Here is a 17,141-nt window from a genome sequence, read left to right on the forward strand (position 1 = left end):
ATTGCATCGTCCCTCCTTAATCAACAAAGATTGCATCATCTCTCCTCAATCTTGTTACTCCTGGGACTCAGACTCTGTGCTTAGCCCAAAGCTCAGGGATGCAAATCAACAGACAATACCTTTGAAACTCCTAGACCTCACCCTGGCTGGACTGCCCCTGGCTGGACTGCCCAGGAAGCCTACCTCTTATCTCAGCTACCCCCAAAGGGATGTGTATGCAGGGTGTGGACAGGTGTAGTGGAGAGAGAGTGGAGGCCCTCCCCCCGGCGATGCTGGACCCCTGCGAATGCATGAGAATGCACAGGAAGATGCCCGGGGGGGGCTGCAGCTGGACACTGAGAAAGAAAACTGTATAAAAAGGCAGGAGAAATGCCTGCCAAGTGTGGCATTTCCATCAGACCACCAGTGGTATTCCCACCGCACCACCAGTGCCATTCCCACCGGACCACCAGTGGCATCCCCACCAGACCAAGCGTGGCACCTCCACCGGACCACCGAGGGCAGACCATCACCAGACCACCACAGCTGCACACCACCTGAAGAACCTCTGACAAACTCCACAGCAGATCATCCCTGGGCCACGCACCCATCTGTCTCTCTCCCCTTCACCTGCGACGGAGGGTAATATGATCACAGCTCTTTTCCCTTCCCTGCTCCTTCTTCTCTCCTCCATCGATCTCTTTATCTTTTTCTTTCCCCCTTCTCCCCTCTCCCTCTGTTCTGATCTCTCTCTCCCCCCCTTCTCCCCTCTCTCCCTCCATTTTGCCCAGCCTTATCCTTTAATAAACAGTTTCATGGTGATATCTGGTCTCGTTTGCACCTTAATTTCACAACACGGAATCCATAAGAACTGGTCTAGCTCCTGTGGACAGAGATACTGTTCATCTCTGCTCCTCTGGACCTTGACACAGGGGAAGGGCCCCCAGAAGTGAGAGACACCAGCATTTTCTACTGTTCTACGCTTGTCCCTTGCCTTGTCTGCAGGAGTTAACCTGGCCCAAGGCTTGTCGGCACGCCGGTCATAATCGGGAGAATCCGTGACCTCCACATACTCATTGAATCGGAGGATTCTTCTTGCCTGAAGTTCAGCCACCGTAGGCCTCAAGCTGAGCTGTAAGTGGAAGGCAGAAGACAGTAGGTTTAGTAAGATGAAACAAAACACAACCAAATAAAGCTGTGGCTATGATGTCATGTCAGGAGAACTTTAATTGCATTTCGAAATCGGGTCACTTTCAGGCGTCTAAAAAAAGGTAGCATCCTGGGAGCACTGCACAGGAATGGGGAAGCAGCACAACCTAATTTCTTCAATTTTAAAATTAGTTTTTGTCAGGCAGGTCACAAAGAATCGTGGCAGTTATGCCTGGAATATTAACTGTGACTTTGCAACTGTCACATTGTTCAACCCACTAGGCGACAGGTTCATCTGCGTTAACAATTACACAGTCTGCTATGTTCAGCTATTACACTGAAAACAAGAAGGACTTGGAGGTGCCTGCCTAACTAAAAAAAAATGGGTTGGAACATCTTGGGGTCGTTATGATGCCAAATGTCTTCAGTCAGCTCAAACTATATTGGCTTTAACTAAGGAGAAATGTATCAAGGAAACTCCATTTCATCAGAGAAGGGCGGGCTAGGGATACGTATGAAAACTCCTCCCATCCGCCACCAGAATGAGCTACTGAAGTCCAGGCAGCAGAACTGCTTTATCTCCAGGGACAATGAGAGCAATGCCATTTGCAGTGGCAAGACTACTGACAAGGTTAGAGCAACCAAGGGATTTCTTGGGGCCCATGCCTCTCTGCTGCTCTAGGGAAGAGTGGACCTACAGGTGTGGTTGCTCTCAAACATACATGAGAGCAGAGGTGACACTAATGGAAGAGGAGTGTCATTTTTCCCCCCTGCTCACATAGATAGATAATAAGCATTTGCCAGACTCCATACACTTTTCCAGGTATGGGAAAGTGGACAGGATGGAGTTTCCCTCAAGATGGATGTGGCTTCAGTTAACTTTTAAACAGATTCCTTATCTGAGGGCATGGCTGATGGACATTTGCAGTAATGTATATACACTGAATTTTAGAACCTTGTCAAAAATAACCCTAGGTACACAAGCACACAATAGAAAAAACACATCATCACCTTTCTACTGAGTCTACGTTTTATTTCTCTTTTGGCTTCCTGTTCCTCTTCTTCATTCTTCTCTGTTTTCAGAAGAGACAAAAAGGAGTGAATATTTCAGCATTTTAACTGCACATACTTTATTTGCTGGGGTTGAAAGCTTCAGGCCCTGGCTCATGTTTCTGCATGATCTGTTATCTGCTTTGGGGACTTTGTGTGCTTTTATTTCTTTTGCCTATCCTCATCTCTTCTGATTGTGTAGACATCTCAAGTCACCACTGTGGGTCAGGAACACAGCAAAGAGGAGGTGCCTGACATTTGCTTTCTATGTAACAACAAACTAGAAGCTGAAAGAGCTTCAATTACTTGCCCTAACACAGAATTCACTGTTGCATTTACGTGTCCAGAGAAGGGCAACAAAGCTGGTGAAAGGCCTGGAACACAAACCCTATGAGGAGAGGCTGAGGGAGCTGGGGTTGTGCAGCCTGGAGGAGGCTCAGGGGTGAGCTCACCGCTGTCTACGACTACCTGAAGGGAGGTTGTAGCCAGGTGGGGTTGGTCTCTTCTCCCAGACAACCAGCAACTGAACAAGGGGACACAGTCTCAAGCTGTGCCAGGGGAAGTATAGGCTGGATGTTAGGAGGAAGTTCTTCACAGAGAGAGTGATTGGCATTGGAATGGGCTGCCCAGGGAGGTGGTGGAGGCACCGTCCCTGGAGGTGTTCAAGAAAAGAGTGGATGAGGCACTTAGTGTCATGGTCTAGTTGACTGGCTGGGGCTGGGTGCTAGGTTGGAGTGGATGACCTTGGAGGTCTCTTCCAACCTGGTTGATTCTATGATTCTATGATTCTGAGTTCTATCATGTCACCTATTGATGTTAGAGTCAATTAAGAGTATAATTATTTGTCAAGTGTCAACATGAAACTTTGCTCTGACTGAGTCAGCCAAGCGTCTTCTACTGCTATAGGACAATGAACGCTACTGGACAACTTTCACTGCCATTTGTTAGTGTAAACTGGTTAAGTTTTTTTCTGATATGATGCAGCACTCAAGCTCCCTTGATTCAGGGCCACTAGCTAGATCAAATCAGCAAGCAGTGCAGCAGAAAATCATATGCATTTTTAATTTGGGCAGGAGACTGAAATGTGCTTTAACAAATATCTGAGCTAACCAAACTTGATTTCTTGAGTGCTAGTGAAAAGCACATTGACAAGGGCATGTTCATATGGACTCAGCATTTTTTTTCAATTGATAAACATTTTAAAGAGTATTATTTGCCCTTTTGGTCTACCTCTGATGGTTATAAGCAAAGTTAATTTTGTTGTGGCTGAAATATCCCACCTAGAGATAGCCATAAAATTCACAGCCTAGTTTTTACTGGGTGTTACGGAGTCCAAGTTGCAGTTCATGGCTAACTATAAATTTAAAGGAATTAGTTGTTTTTTTATTGTGGATGCAGCCCTGTGTAGATAAAAAGGTAATTTTAAACCCTGGTAGAGTCCTGTTTGCCCTCTCTGCTATGGCTTGCTGCATTAGCATAGCCAGTCTGGCTGCAGAGGAGTTTCTGCATCATGGCTGATACACTGGAGGCAACACTACGACAGGACCTCTTTGTGGTACTTGATCATTTTTTATTAACTCAAAAGCTCTTATCTATCACAGTATCACAGTATCATCAAGGTTGGAAGAGACCTCACAGATCATCAAGTCCAACCCTTTACCACAGAGCTCAAGGCTAGACCATGGCACCAAGTGCCACGTCCAGTCCTGCCTTGAACAGCTCCAGGGACGGCGACTCCACCACCTCCCCGGGCAGCCCATTCCAGTGTCCAATGACTCTCTCAGTGAAGAACTTTCTCCTCACCTCCAGCCTAAATTTCCCCTGGCACAGCCTGAGGCTGTGTCCTCTTGTTCTGGTGCTGGCCACCTGAGAGAAGAGAGCAACCTCCTCCTGGCCACAACCTCCCCTCAGGTAGTTGTAGACAGCAATAAGGTCTGCCCTGAGCCTCCTCTTCTCCAGGCTAACCAATCCCAGCTCCCTCAGCCTCTCCTCGTAGGGCTGTGCTCAAGGCCTCTCCCCAGCCTCGTTGCCCTTCTCTGGACATGCTCAAGCATCAAAATGTCCCTCCTAAACTGGGGGGCCCAGAACTGAACACAGCACTCAAGGTGTGGTCTAACCAGTGCAGAGTACAGGGGCAGAATGACCTCCCTGCTCCTGCTGGCCACACCATTCCTGATGCAGGCCAGGATGCCACTGGCTCTCTTGGCCACCTGGGCACACTGCTGGCTCATGTTCATGAATGAATACAAAGGTAAAGGAAAGAGGAACAAAGGATAAAAAAGAGAAAAGTTGTAGTAGGAAAAAGGCAATGGCACTCCAAGATCTGATCTGTGGGAGAGTCCAAAACCAACCCCAGGTTTCTGCCAGCAAGATGCAATTGCACAGGCTTGCTGCCAAGATCAGGTTGGATCTTGTGTCAGTGATGACTGTACTGAGATAGTGAGATGTGGATGTAATTTATGCTTCATTAATAGCTTTTCTCTGAATAAAGAAATAACAGCTTTTCTTTGAGGAACTGAATGGCCTGTTCCACTGAGGAAGTACTAGGTGACTAAAACTGAAAAATGGAGATTTAAAGATTACTTTAATTTAAATTTAATTACTATATCTATTGCTAAAGAAGCTGGTTGTATCTCTAGACTACTGGCTTTAAATAAGAATCCTTATAACACCTTCACCCAACAAAATCAAAAGCTCCCTAGCTGTTTTAGGACTGGTAAATCATCTGTAGGCATTTATTTAAACATACCATCTTTGCAATCAGTAGACATAGTAACCAAGATAATTAAACAGAAATTATTAACGTGGGAATCATATGATATAAAAAGAATTTGTCCATTCATGAACTGAGCTGCTTAAGTGCTGACTCAGAAATTCTCCAGCAGCACACAGAGTAGAAAAAATGCAGCTGGATATACACATTGCTGCAGTGCTTTCTCCTTAATTTGGTTTGCCAGATACATTCTGCATTATTCATATCTTGACAGTTCTCTGCTATCTAAACCACCATGTGTCCTAAAAGGCAGCAGTAAGATGCCTGGTAAGAACTAGGGGCTCACACTGCTGAATCATAGAATCATAGAATCAAGCAGGTTGGAAGAGACCTCCAAGATCAGCCAGTCCAACCTAGCACCCAGCCCTAGCCAGTCAACCAGACCATGGCACTAAGTGCCTCATCCAGGCTTTGCTTGAACATCTCCAGGGATGGTGACTCCACCACCTCCCTGGGCAGCCCATTCCAATGCCAATCACTCTCTCTGTGGAGAACTTCCTCCTAACATCCAGCCTAGACCTACCCCAGCACAGCTTGAAACTGTGTCCCCTTGTTCTGTTGCTGGTTGCCTGGCAGAAGAGACCAACCCCACCTGGCTACAATGTCCCTTCAGGTAGTTGCAGACAGCAATGAGGTCACCCCTGAGCCTCCTCTTCTCCAGGCCAAACACCCCCAGCTCCCTCAGCCTCTCCTCATAGGGTTTGTGTTCCAGGCCTTTCACCAGCTTTGTTGCCCTTCTCTGGACACATTCCAGCACCTTAGCTGCTGAGATGAGGATATGGGCAGGTTGAGTGTTGCTTCAAGCTCAGTGCTACAGAAACACTGCCCTTGTACAAATTCCTGCCAACAGTAAAACCTACAGGGTATTGTCGGTCTTTTGAGGTCAAAGTTTTGAAAGTGGCCATAATGAGTTAAGATGTATGATGCTGAACATAAAGGTTCTGGTGCTCCTGTTCCCTTCAGGTGTTGTGGAAAATTCCAGCCAGAGGGAGGGGTTTTGGCTGCAGCTATGAACTGACTCACTTGCCCAAACAAGAACACATTAATGCATAGGAGCACATATCTGACTGCTTTCCACCTTAAAAGCAGATCTAATCTGTGTGATGTGGAGACAGAAAATATAAACACAACATTCCCAGCTGCAAGTGCCCTCCTCAGATGCACGGCTGCTGCTGTATTGGCAAAGGACCAGCCCAGCAAGCACCCTTTGCTTGCAGGGGTCCCCAGTCAGATCCCAGCAAAACTACAGTTTCCCTCCTTCCTTGCCTTCAGCTCCTTCAGGAGGTCAAATTGGGATTTGACTCCTAACTGAAACAGTTTTGTTTAGGATCACTTCCCATGGCTTTTGAGTTAAAAAACCGGACTGGTCAAAGCAGCACTGCTTCCCAGGTATGTCTGTTATTGTTCCTGTGACTTCTGACATATTAAATCTGGTCACCTTTTGTTCTGAGGCAACCAGCAATAGAACAAGGGGACACAGTCTCAAGTTGTGCCAGGGTAGGCATAGGCTGGATATCAGGAAGAAGTTCTTCACAGAGAGAGTGATTTCCCACTGGAACGAGCTGCCCAGGGAGGTGGTGGAGGCACCGTCCCTGGAGGTGTTGAAGAAAAGCCTGGATGAGGCACTTAGTGCCATGGTCTGGTTGATTGGTTAGGGCTGGGTGCTAGGTTGGACTGGATGATCTTGGAGGTCTCTTCCAACCTGGTTGATTCTATGGTTCTATGATTCTATGTGCTGCAGAGCAGAAGGGGGAATGAGAAGAGAGACATTGTTCTGCCTAAGGACTGCTCCGTTCTTGACCACAAAGTACTCTCGGAGCGCAAAGCCTAACTTTCCATTGTGTCCCTATGGGATTAGCTATGTTTAGACTTCTCTGTGGGCTTGTTAGGGAAAAGAGAAAAGAGAAGGCAAAGGGCTTGCCTCTTGCAGTGCCCTGGAATGCACAAAGTGGTTTCTCTTTCCTGGTTTTACAAGCAAAGGTAACTATTAATATTCCTCAACTGGCACCAAGACCTAAACTCTCTTTTCCACAAAGCCAGTACTGGCAGGCGTGCAGGTGCAAAGCATGAGAAGTTCAGTGGCCTTTGGAAATACTGGAAAGAACAGTTCTCTTAATCTGAAGTTCCTGGAAGAAGAAAATGTTTCTTTTGCCATAATGCAATACTATAAATACTCCTGGCTCAAAGCCAGTACACAAGAAACCTGGTTTTATTAAAAAAAAACCCACCTAGGGCTTTATTCCTTCAAGTGGACTCCTGAGTTGTGGTAACTTTGTTTTAGTGTGAGAAGGCTCAGAAATCTGAGTAGATTTATCCAAATTGTTCTTACAGAAATCTGCCTGCAATGTCTTGTGATCATAGTCAAGTCACAGGATTTTCTGTAACTGGTTTATCTGAACATATGATCAAAACAAGAATTCCTGCAAGACAGATTTCCTTGCTAACTGGAAAGTGAAGAAATACAGACTTTTTCTGAAAAGATTTGGGCTAAACTTAATCCTGAAGTAAATATTTGGACTTAGCACTTAATTTAACCTCAATGTCTGATAAATATTACTCAAAACAATACCTTCCCCTAGCTGCAGTTTGCATACATGCAACAATCCCTTCAACCCTTGGAAACAGAAGGAAGGAAACAGAAGGAAGGAAGTTGCATGTGGGGAACCAGACTGGGAACTAGTCCACTCTTGACTGATTAAGGCAGTCTTGATGGCTTTGGAAATGAGCTCTTGGGCGTTTAGAGCATTATTAGATACAAATGGCATTCTAAGCCCATGCAAGTGTTTTCAGAAACTCATGGCCTCAAAGTTGTCTTCAGAGCAAAAATTATTTCATGGTACCATGGAAGCTGACAGAACTGTCTGATATAGTGCCATGGTCTGGTTGACTGGATAGGGCTGGGTGATAGGTTGAACTGGATGATCTTGGAGGTCTCTTCCAACCTGGCTGATTCTATGATTCAGATCCAAACTTACTCTATGAAAGAAATCCCAACTTAACTCACAAAGGCTGCCTACAACAACAGAAGAGATGTAAACATTCTAGAATGATCCACAGGAAGGGAAGGTAACAAGTTTTGATAAACAATATGACTGCCTTAGAGCTGAGAATCACAGTATCACAGTATCATCAGGGTTGGAAGAGACCTCACAGATCATCAAGTCCAACCCTTGCACCCTGAAGGGGCTCTGAGTCAGACTGTCACCACAACCCCCAGCTTACTTTGGTTTGCTTTGTTTTTACAGATCACTATCAACTGGAAATGTTTGCATGGCAATGATGAGCAAACTGCAGCCCTGGATTCTCCACAAGCTCACAAACGACTCTGTGAGTTTTTGTGATTTATAATGCTGCTTGCCAGCCTTTCTTTCTTGCCCTCCCTTGCCTCTTTAAAACAGTCCCCTGCCAGCAGCAGGAGTGGATGGCAGGAGGCATTGAGTGCAAAGCCTAGCACTCTGCCAAAAGTTTAAAGCAAACGAGAAGAAATCTCTTTGCAGTCCTGAGGTACTTATTGCAAAATCAGTGACCAGAATAAACAATGGCAAAAGGGATATTGGATACATCCTGGGTTCACTGCTAGATCAGCTATCTAGAGATGAAGGAGCTCGAGAGGGCTTCAAGTAAGCTCTCAGCTGGTGCTCCCAGCTCAGTGGCTACATCCTGCCCATCAAAGATGCTTTGGAATTACCTTTCTCACACAGTCCACCATCAGTGGTTTGACATAAAAAAGAAGTTCATATGTCAACATTTAGATTTATTTATCTATGCAATCTATAGGTTCAGAAATTAATAGTCTTTGAAAGTCTGTACACATGGTTTGTTGAACAGAAGTCCCCTGATCTCTCTCTTGTGCATCATACACCATAAAGCAGGAACTGTAGCTTCCCTTTTCAGTAATATATGGCACTATATAGCTTTTGAAAGCCTGGACAGCAGCAGTAAGATTTGATTAGCATGGATGGTTGCCTGAAAGCTAAAACTTGCTGTACCTTCTTGATTTGCTGGTTTGAGCCAGTGACAGAGTGATCTATGGACTTTGTCAGGTAAACAGACCATTTCTTTCTTTCCACTAGCATGCTGCACACCAGGCCTGCTCAAAGGTACTTGGACCAGTGTGCCCAGGTGGCCAAGAGAGCCAGTGGCATCCTGGCCTGCATCAGGAATGGTGTGGTCAGCAGGAGCAGGGAGGTCATTCTGCCCCTGTACTCTGCACTGCTTAGACCACACCTTGAGTGCTGTGTCTAGTTCTGGGCCCCCCAGTTTAGGAGGGACACTGAGATGCTTGAGCGTGTCCAGAGAAGGGCAACGAGGCTGGGGAGAGGCCTTGAGCACAGCCCTACGAGGAGAGGCTGAGGGAGCTGGGATTGGTTAGCCTGGAGAAGAGGAGGCTCAGGGCAGACCTTATTGCTGTCTACAACTACCTGAGGGGTGGTTGTGGCCAGGAGGAGGTTGCTCTCTTCTCTCAGGTGGCCAGCACCAGAACGAGAGGACACAGCCTCAAGCTGTGCCAGGGGAAATTTAGGCTTGAGGTGAGGAGAAAGTTCTTCCCTGAGAGAGTCATTGGACACTGGAATGGGCTGCCCGGGGAGGTGGTGGAGTCGCCGTCCCTGGAGCTGTTCAAGGCAGGATTGGACGTGGCACTTGGTGCCATGGTCTGGCCTTGAGCTCTGTGGTAAAGGGTTGGACTTGATGATCTGTGAGGTCTCTTCCAACCTTGGTGATACTGTGATACTGTGATACTGTGACTTTTCTGAATGACTGTTGGGAATAAGGGTGCTATACCTGCTCTTTCATCAAGTGTGGCAAGTTCTTGTACCTGGAGTACAGGTGAGATTTTGATTTGTTGGTACATGTGAAAGACATGCACACAGACTTTTTTCATTTCTTTCTTCTACTTAAGCATCAAGTACTAGCTAACCTTGGAGAATGAACACAAGGCTCATTGGAACGGGGCATGGCAACAATTACAGTGTTTAGGTAACCTTCATACTATGGAGAGATTCATAAAGAAGACAAACAATGTCTGTTCCAAAATGTTTGCCAGCCTGAGAGCAAAACCAGCATAAGTAAATGGAAGAACAGGTACAGATGGCAAACATCCAATGTACTTCAATCCTCTGCCCCTGACTATTTGAATTATAGACCTCAAAAATGTTCATCAGGGATACTAAGGAAGAATTTAATCAATAAGAAGACAATCAGTAAGAATGCCTCATGTAGGTTTCAGTACAGAAGACATCTATGTCAGAAGTGGGTGTGAAGCCCAGCATGCTGAACGGCATATTCCTATTCACTTTCCTCTGAGCACTTCATCTTTCCTCTCCCTACACTTCCTTCTGACCTCTGTCCTTTTATCCTGTCTCTGCCTCCTACTGATATTTTATCTTCCTCTTCATAAAAATTAGACAGAAGTTTTTAACCAGCCTAGAATTACTTTTCTAAGGGGTATCTGACTCTTTCCATGTCTTTGTGACTAGCTTCCAGAAGCAGGCTTGTGACAGAAGTTTTTAACCAGCCTAGAATTACTTTTCTAAGGGGTATCTAACTCATTCCAGGTCTGTGACTAGCTTCCAGAAGCAGGCTTGTGTCAGAAGTTTTTAACCAGCCTAGAATTACTTTTCTAAGGGGTATCTAACTCATTCCAGGTCTGTGACTAGCTTCCAGAAGCAGGCTTGTGACAGAAGTTTTTAACCAGCCTAGAATTACTTTTCTAAGGGGTATCTAACTCATTCCAGGTCTGTGACTAGCTTCCAGAAGCAGGCTTGTGACAGAAGTTTTTAACCAGCCTAGAATTACTTTTCTAAGGGGTATCTGACTCTTTCCATGTCTTTGTGACTAGCTTCCAGAAGCAGGCTTGTGACAGAAGTTTTTAACCAGCCTAGAATTACTTTTCTAAGGGGTATCTAACTCATTCCAGGTCTGTGACTAGCTTCCAGAAGCAGGCTTGTGACAGAAGTTTTTAACCAGCCTAGAATTACTTTTCTAAGGGGTATCTGACTCTTTCCATGTCTTTGTGACTAGCTTCCAGAAGCAGGCTTGTGACAGAAGTTTTTAACCAGCCTAGAATTACTTTTCTAAGGGGTGTCTAACTCATTCCAGGTCTTTGTGACTAGCTTCCAGAAGCAGGCTTGTGACAACCCAACTTCAGCATATTGAATAGACAAACTTTTCACCACTACCACTACAAATCTGCCTCTAAATCTAGTGTTGACACATTATTTTTTAGAACATCATTTCTCTCCAGTTACAGATCTAACAGTGGAGCAACAATGATAGGCTTCCATAGGAGTTCAACACAGGCTCAGTGAATAGCAGTGGATACCTGGATAAAAATACTTACGTTTCAGGATATTTCTTTGCTCTAGCTCTTCAGTTGTAGGCCTCTGGCTAAGTCTCCTGTGAGAACAAAGGAAGTGATTAATTTAAATCACAGAATCAATCAGGTTGGAAAACACTTTTGTGATTATCAAGTCCAACCTATCATCCAACATTATCTAATCAACTAAATCATGTCACCAAGTGTCACATCCAGTCTCTTTTTAAGCACCTCCCAGAGATGAGGACTCCACCACCTCCCTGGGCAGCCCATTCCAATGGTCAATCACTCTTTCTGCGAGGAACTTCTTCCTAACACCCATCTTAAATCTTCCTTGGTGCAGCTTGAGACTGGGTCCCCTCATTCTGTCACTGGTTGCCTGGGAGAAGAGACCAACCCCCACCTGGCCACAACCTCATTTTGGGTAGTTGTAGACAGCAATTAAAGTTCCCCCCTGAGCCTCATCTTCTCCAGGCTACACAACCCCAGCTCCCTCAGGGCTGTGCTCCAGAACCCTCACCAGTTTGTTGCCCTAAAACACTACACTACAGATCTGTAAGACAGCTTAGAAGGTGTTTCTCACATGGCCACGCTGTTCTTTGCCAGCAGAGGTATACAACAACACAGCTGATTTCCAGGTAGTTAAAATATCTCTGCATGCAACTGCAATCCTGAGTGGCCATTTGTTTTAAAAGCTGTGCTACTGCCACTCAAACACATAAAATAAGCAAAGCTTGCATAACATTGCAGAAATTGTACCAGCAAAATAAAATTTCTTGGTTAAAGGTTTCATTTTGTAAAAGAATTCATAAGCTTTTTTCTTCCCAGGGACCATTATAATGAGAAGTTGTGCAACTGTGAGATTATTCCCAGAGATTTTGAATGCAAAGCCTTTCCTTCTTCTTTTTTTCCCAAGCCCACAATGTATGCTGTACATTCCTTACTGATTTGTACACACCATACAATGACAAGTTTTAATGGAAATTTATTTAGCTGCCTCTGCATAACAACTGTAATTAAAACCCCATCAAAATCTGACATACTCATTTCCTGGTTTGTATAGTGGAGAACATGGTTGATGATTTCTTGATGTCTACTAAACAAATTCACTTGTTCATATGAAAAAATTCAGCAGGGAAATTTATTGTGCAGATGTGTTAAAGACAGATTTCTCTCTATGCAGCAGACCTCACACAGTTCACTAGAGATGGCCAGTAGGACAAGGGAGGTCATTCTTCCCCTGTACTCAGCACTGGTCAGGCCACACCTTGAGTGCTGTGTCCAGTTCTGGGCCCCTCAATTCAGGAGAGATGTTGAGGTGCTGGAAGGTGTCCAGAGAAGGGCAGCAAGGCTGGGGAGGGGCCTGGAACATAAACCCTATGAGGAGAGGCTGAGGGAGCTGGGGGTGTGCAGCCTGGAGAAGAGGAGGCTCAGGTGGGACCTCATTGCTGTCTACAACTACCCGAAAGGAGGCTGTAGCCAGGTGGGGGTTGGTCTCTTCTTCCAGGCAACCAGCAACAGAACAAGGGGACACAGTCTCAAGTTGTGCCAGGGGAAGTCTAGGCTGGATGTTAGGAGGAAGTTGTTGGCAGAGAGAGTGATTGGCATTGGAATGGGCTGCCCAGGGAGGTGGTGGAGGCACCGTCCCTGGAGGTGTTCAAGAAAAGCCTGGATGAGGCACTCAGTGCCATGGTCTGGTTGACTGGCTAGGGCTGGGTGCTAGGTTGGACTGGCTGATCTTGGAGGTCTCTTCCAACCTGGTTGATTCTATGATTCAGCCTCATAAAACCCATTTGATTCAAACCGTGCTTGGGCAGGGAAGACTGGCAGGTTTACAACAGCGAAATCAGGTTCCGCTGTGAGAAGTCCCAGGCTGGGACCTGACTCAACCCTGACTGAGCTGTGGAAATAGGTTCCCCATCAGAACTCAATGCTGCCAGGTGCTGACCACCATGCCAGGCATTTTTAAGGCACTGGCATCAAACTTGACTGTGATCTCAGGCATAAGCACATCCTCCAGGTCTGTGTGGACAACATTTTTGAGCACAGGAGAAATAAGGGCAGGTCTGGGCAAATTCAGACATGTTGTAGTCTATTCTCAGAGAACATGAAAGCCAAAATGAGCACTTAGAAGTTTGTTTTTTTTTTAAGGTTGCAAAAATGCAAGTTAAAAACTGCTTTTTTTCGTGCAATGTTCTCAAGTCTGGGAAGAGAATGTAACATCTCATAGAAGCTGAACAACATGTGCTGAGAGGTGGGCAGGGCAAAACACTAAACGCTGATGTACAAAGGCAGATTCCCTCCACTTTGTTTCCTGGAAGCAGCACATGAATAATGAAGGAGTTAAGAGAACAGGAGGAGAATGGGGAAGGCCAGAAGAGATGAACATGTCCAGGCATGCTGTATGTGTCAGGAATTATTAACCCAACTGAAAGAGATACATCCAGGTGCAAGTCTTTGCTAACCCATTTGTGAAAAAGCTTGAACCGTGGCACTGACTATTATGGACTCTCTGCTTAAAAAAAACCAAACACTCAAAACCCCAGAAGCTCTCAGATTTGTTTCTTGTAGAACAAAAAAAGCATTGTTGACATTTTAAAGCTTTGTAGAGAAATAAAAACCAGTTTCCCAGGCATCTGTACCACAAAGATCCTGCACTGCATACTGGGCTGCATTTAAAGCGTGAACTCAGTGTTCTTGATTCTCTTCCTCCACCTCCACTCAGTGAAACCACATTTACCGTGTGACTGATACCTCACTAGCTTCGTTCCAATCTGATGTCTGATTTCCTGCCTCTCCTCTTCAGATGTACGCTGCAAGATGTTTTTGTCTTCTAATTCTTTCTTAGATGGTCTGTTGCCAAGTTTGATAGCAAGTGTATCCCTGCGACGAATTTTACTTGCCAAAGAGCCTGATGAAAGGAGGAGGAGGAGGGTAGATTTAGCTCATTCACACTTAGGTTACAGACACAAACTCTGAGTAACAACTTTAATCCCCAAAGCAGCCTTGTTCCTGCATGTAGGACAGGAATTTTAATTAACACTGACAAGAAGAATAGTTTTAAATCGGTTCACAATGAAAACCTGAGAGGCTTGGGTGACACAGCTATCAACCAAACCGAGTTTTACAAACATCACTTGTCACCTGTGAAGTGGTAGGATAAAATAACAGATCTTCACTTAAGAGCCTTTGCAGCCTGATGCACTACAAGTTGGTTTATTTATCTGTTTAGTATATTTGGCAACACGTTGCTCTTTTTCTTCAAACTTAAACGGTTTAGTCTCCTGCTCTTCATTTCCCTCATGCTGTCATTTCTTTCCCAATCCAATATCACTTAGTTCTTGCACAGTGCTTTTTCAACTGCAAGAGGAACAAGGGCTATGGGCTTTTGTCAGCATTAGCTTCAGCCAGCTGTGGAAAGTATGGTATTTTCCATGGCATTTAGTCCTTCCCTTGTCTCTTGATGTTCTGACCAAGAGGGTCTATTAGGTTAGGTTGGGCTGAGTTGGAGTTAATTCTTCCCAAAGCACATTTCCAGTGCTGTGCTATGTAGTGCTGTGGTTGAGTGTTGGTAACACACCAGGTATTTGGCTACTGCTGAGCCAAGCATCAGGGCTGTACTTTTCCAACATTTCCCAATCCCAAGAGTATGCTGGAGGGTGGGCAGGGCAAGACCTTGGGAGGGGACACAGCTGGGCCAGCTCACCCAAAATGACCAAAGGGGTATTCCATGCCACATGGCATCAGTTCAGATATAAAAGCTAAGCAAGAGAAGGAAGTGTGGGGACATTTGTTAGTGACTGTGCTCTGGAGTAACCACTATGCATATTGGAGCTCTGCTTCCTGGGAGTGACTCAACATCATCTGCTGATGGGAAGGAAAGAGTAACATCTTTGCTTGCTTTTGCTTCCACACATGGCCTTTGTTTTGCTTTTCATCCTATTAAATTGCTTCTATCTTGACTGGGAGTGATAGAGCAGCTTTGGCAGGCATCTGGGGCCAAATCACCACAGAGGGCTACAAGTGTCCTAGGTTGGCCACAAGTTCCTAGCTCACTTGGCATAAGACATTGTGCTGCTGTCTGAATACATGGTTCTCTGGCTGCTACCACTTTGGATCCTATTCAGAACAAACACAGAGCTGCAGAAGATGTCAGTCTCCTGAGCTACATGGCACTTTACTTTTTGTTGCACCAAAGACCAAGGTAAAAAGCCCTGTGTTCATCTGCATCACCTCTCAGTACACACCACTTGTGTTCAGGCCTTCTTCACTGATCACAAGAAAGCACCTCTCAAGCCATTGTTCAATGCTTCTTCACTGATCACAAGAAAGCACCTCTCAAGCCATTGTTCAATGCTTATTCTGACATAAAGCCATCCTGCAGGTGGTGGATGTAGAGTTGCCCTCTACCCCTGATAACCTGTTGCTGCCCCCTCCTTTGCCTCAGCAAAGGTGCACCGTTCAGGTGAGGGAACAACTTCTACTGAAAATCAGCCACTGCTGCAAAAACAAACACGAGCACTGGCCTAAGAATGAACAGCTGGGAGCAGGGATTAGGCAGAAGGTGGGCAGGACAACCCCCTTCAGCAGCAGCAGGATTTCTGCCAAATTAGGGAGATGATATAGCGATGACCCTAGATGAAATTTTAAAGCTGCAAACTCAAACATAATCTACTGTGATCTGCTGTGTCTGCTAAGGTGCTCCAATACTTAAAACATCCTGATCAGAGAGCAAGAAATGACTTTCAGACAGTTAAGCTGCTGACTTATAGGCTTCCTCTGCTGTTCAGCACAGCTGCCTACTGCCATTAAGAAACTGAGGATCTCCAGTGCATTTCAACTGATTGCAAATCAGTGTCTTGCTGATGCCCTAACATGGAGGTCTTGTTTCATCTTCATGTTCTTCTGAACCTGTATCTCCCACTTTCACTTCCATCCACGCAAGGTTTTAACTGCTTTCCCCACTGCACAGGCTGTGGAAGGTTTCACAGCTGCCTGAGAGAAGTGGAACACTCATTCGTCAGTAGCAGTAAAATCCTAAATCACCTAAAACTACCACGTACAGCCCTACCTCTCTCTGCCTCGTGTTAGCATGGATCAGGCACATTCACACAAAGCAGTGTGGAAAAGGTAGCCTGCAACTTCTCAGAAGAATGCTTACTTTCAGCACTTGCATTATCATCATCGTCGTCGTCATCGTCATCATCTGTGTACAGTATTGGCCCATCTGAGTCCGAGTCACTGCTGTGGCTGTCTCTGCTGCTTTCACTCTCATGGGGGGCAGCAGCATCAGGAGCCTCCTCCACTGGTTCAGAGAGCACCTGGTCAGGTGCCTCCACTTCCTGATCTTCTTTGGCAGCCAGGCTGTTAATTCATAAGCAGACACAGTGTGACATTGATGCAAGCAGTACAGAGCACAAGTGGAAAACAGACTGTACGAGCAAGTATGAAAATGGAAGTTCTGTTATTCAAACTAACTTATAGAATCACAGAGTGGTAGGGGCTGGAAGGGACCTTGAAAGATCATCCAGTCCAGGCCCCCTGCCAGAGCAGGATACCTAGACCAGATCACACAGCAATGCATCCAGGCAGGTCTTGAATATCTCCAGAGAGGGAGACTGCACAACCCTCCTGGGCAGCCTGTTCCAGTGTTCTGGCACCCTCGCAGTGAAAAAATTCTTCCTTGTGTTTCCATGGAACTTCCTATGCCTCAACTTCCCCCCACTGCCCCATGTCCTGTTGTTGGGCATCACCAAGAAGGGCCTGGCTCCATCCTCTTGGCACTCACCCTTTTTGTATTTATAATGGTCATATTAATGAGGTCACCCCTCAGGCCTCTTCTCCAAGCTAAAGAGACCCAGCTGCCTCAGCCTC

General features: G+C 45.7%; 1 protein-coding gene across 4 annotated transcripts in view; it reads right to left on the reverse strand.

Moving 5' to 3' along the window:
- The window catches only part of PHACTR2 (phosphatase and actin regulator 2), a 174,071-nt gene that overhangs the window by 11,904 nt on the left and 145,026 nt on the right, over positions 1-17,141 (reverse strand). For all 4 annotated transcript variants that reach the window (XM_064169165.1, XM_064169166.1, XM_064169168.1 and 1 more), the window contains 5 exons: positions 16,429-16,631; positions 14,022-14,178; positions 11,292-11,347; positions 2,140-2,201; positions 974-1,111 (listed from right to left, as the gene is read on the reverse strand). In XM_064169165.1, coding sequence (XP_064025235.1) covers positions 974-1,111; positions 2,140-2,201; positions 11,292-11,347; positions 14,022-14,178; positions 16,429-16,631 — 616 coding nt within the window. The remainder of the gene's footprint in view (positions 1-973; positions 1,112-2,139; positions 2,202-11,291; positions 11,348-14,021; positions 14,179-16,428; positions 16,632-17,141) is intronic.

This window comes from Pogoniulus pusillus, chromosome 31 (assembly GCF_015220805.1).
Source record: "Pogoniulus pusillus isolate bPogPus1 chromosome 31, bPogPus1.pri, whole genome shotgun sequence".
Lineage (NCBI taxonomy): Eukaryota > Metazoa > Chordata > Aves > Piciformes > Lybiidae > Pogoniulus > Pogoniulus pusillus.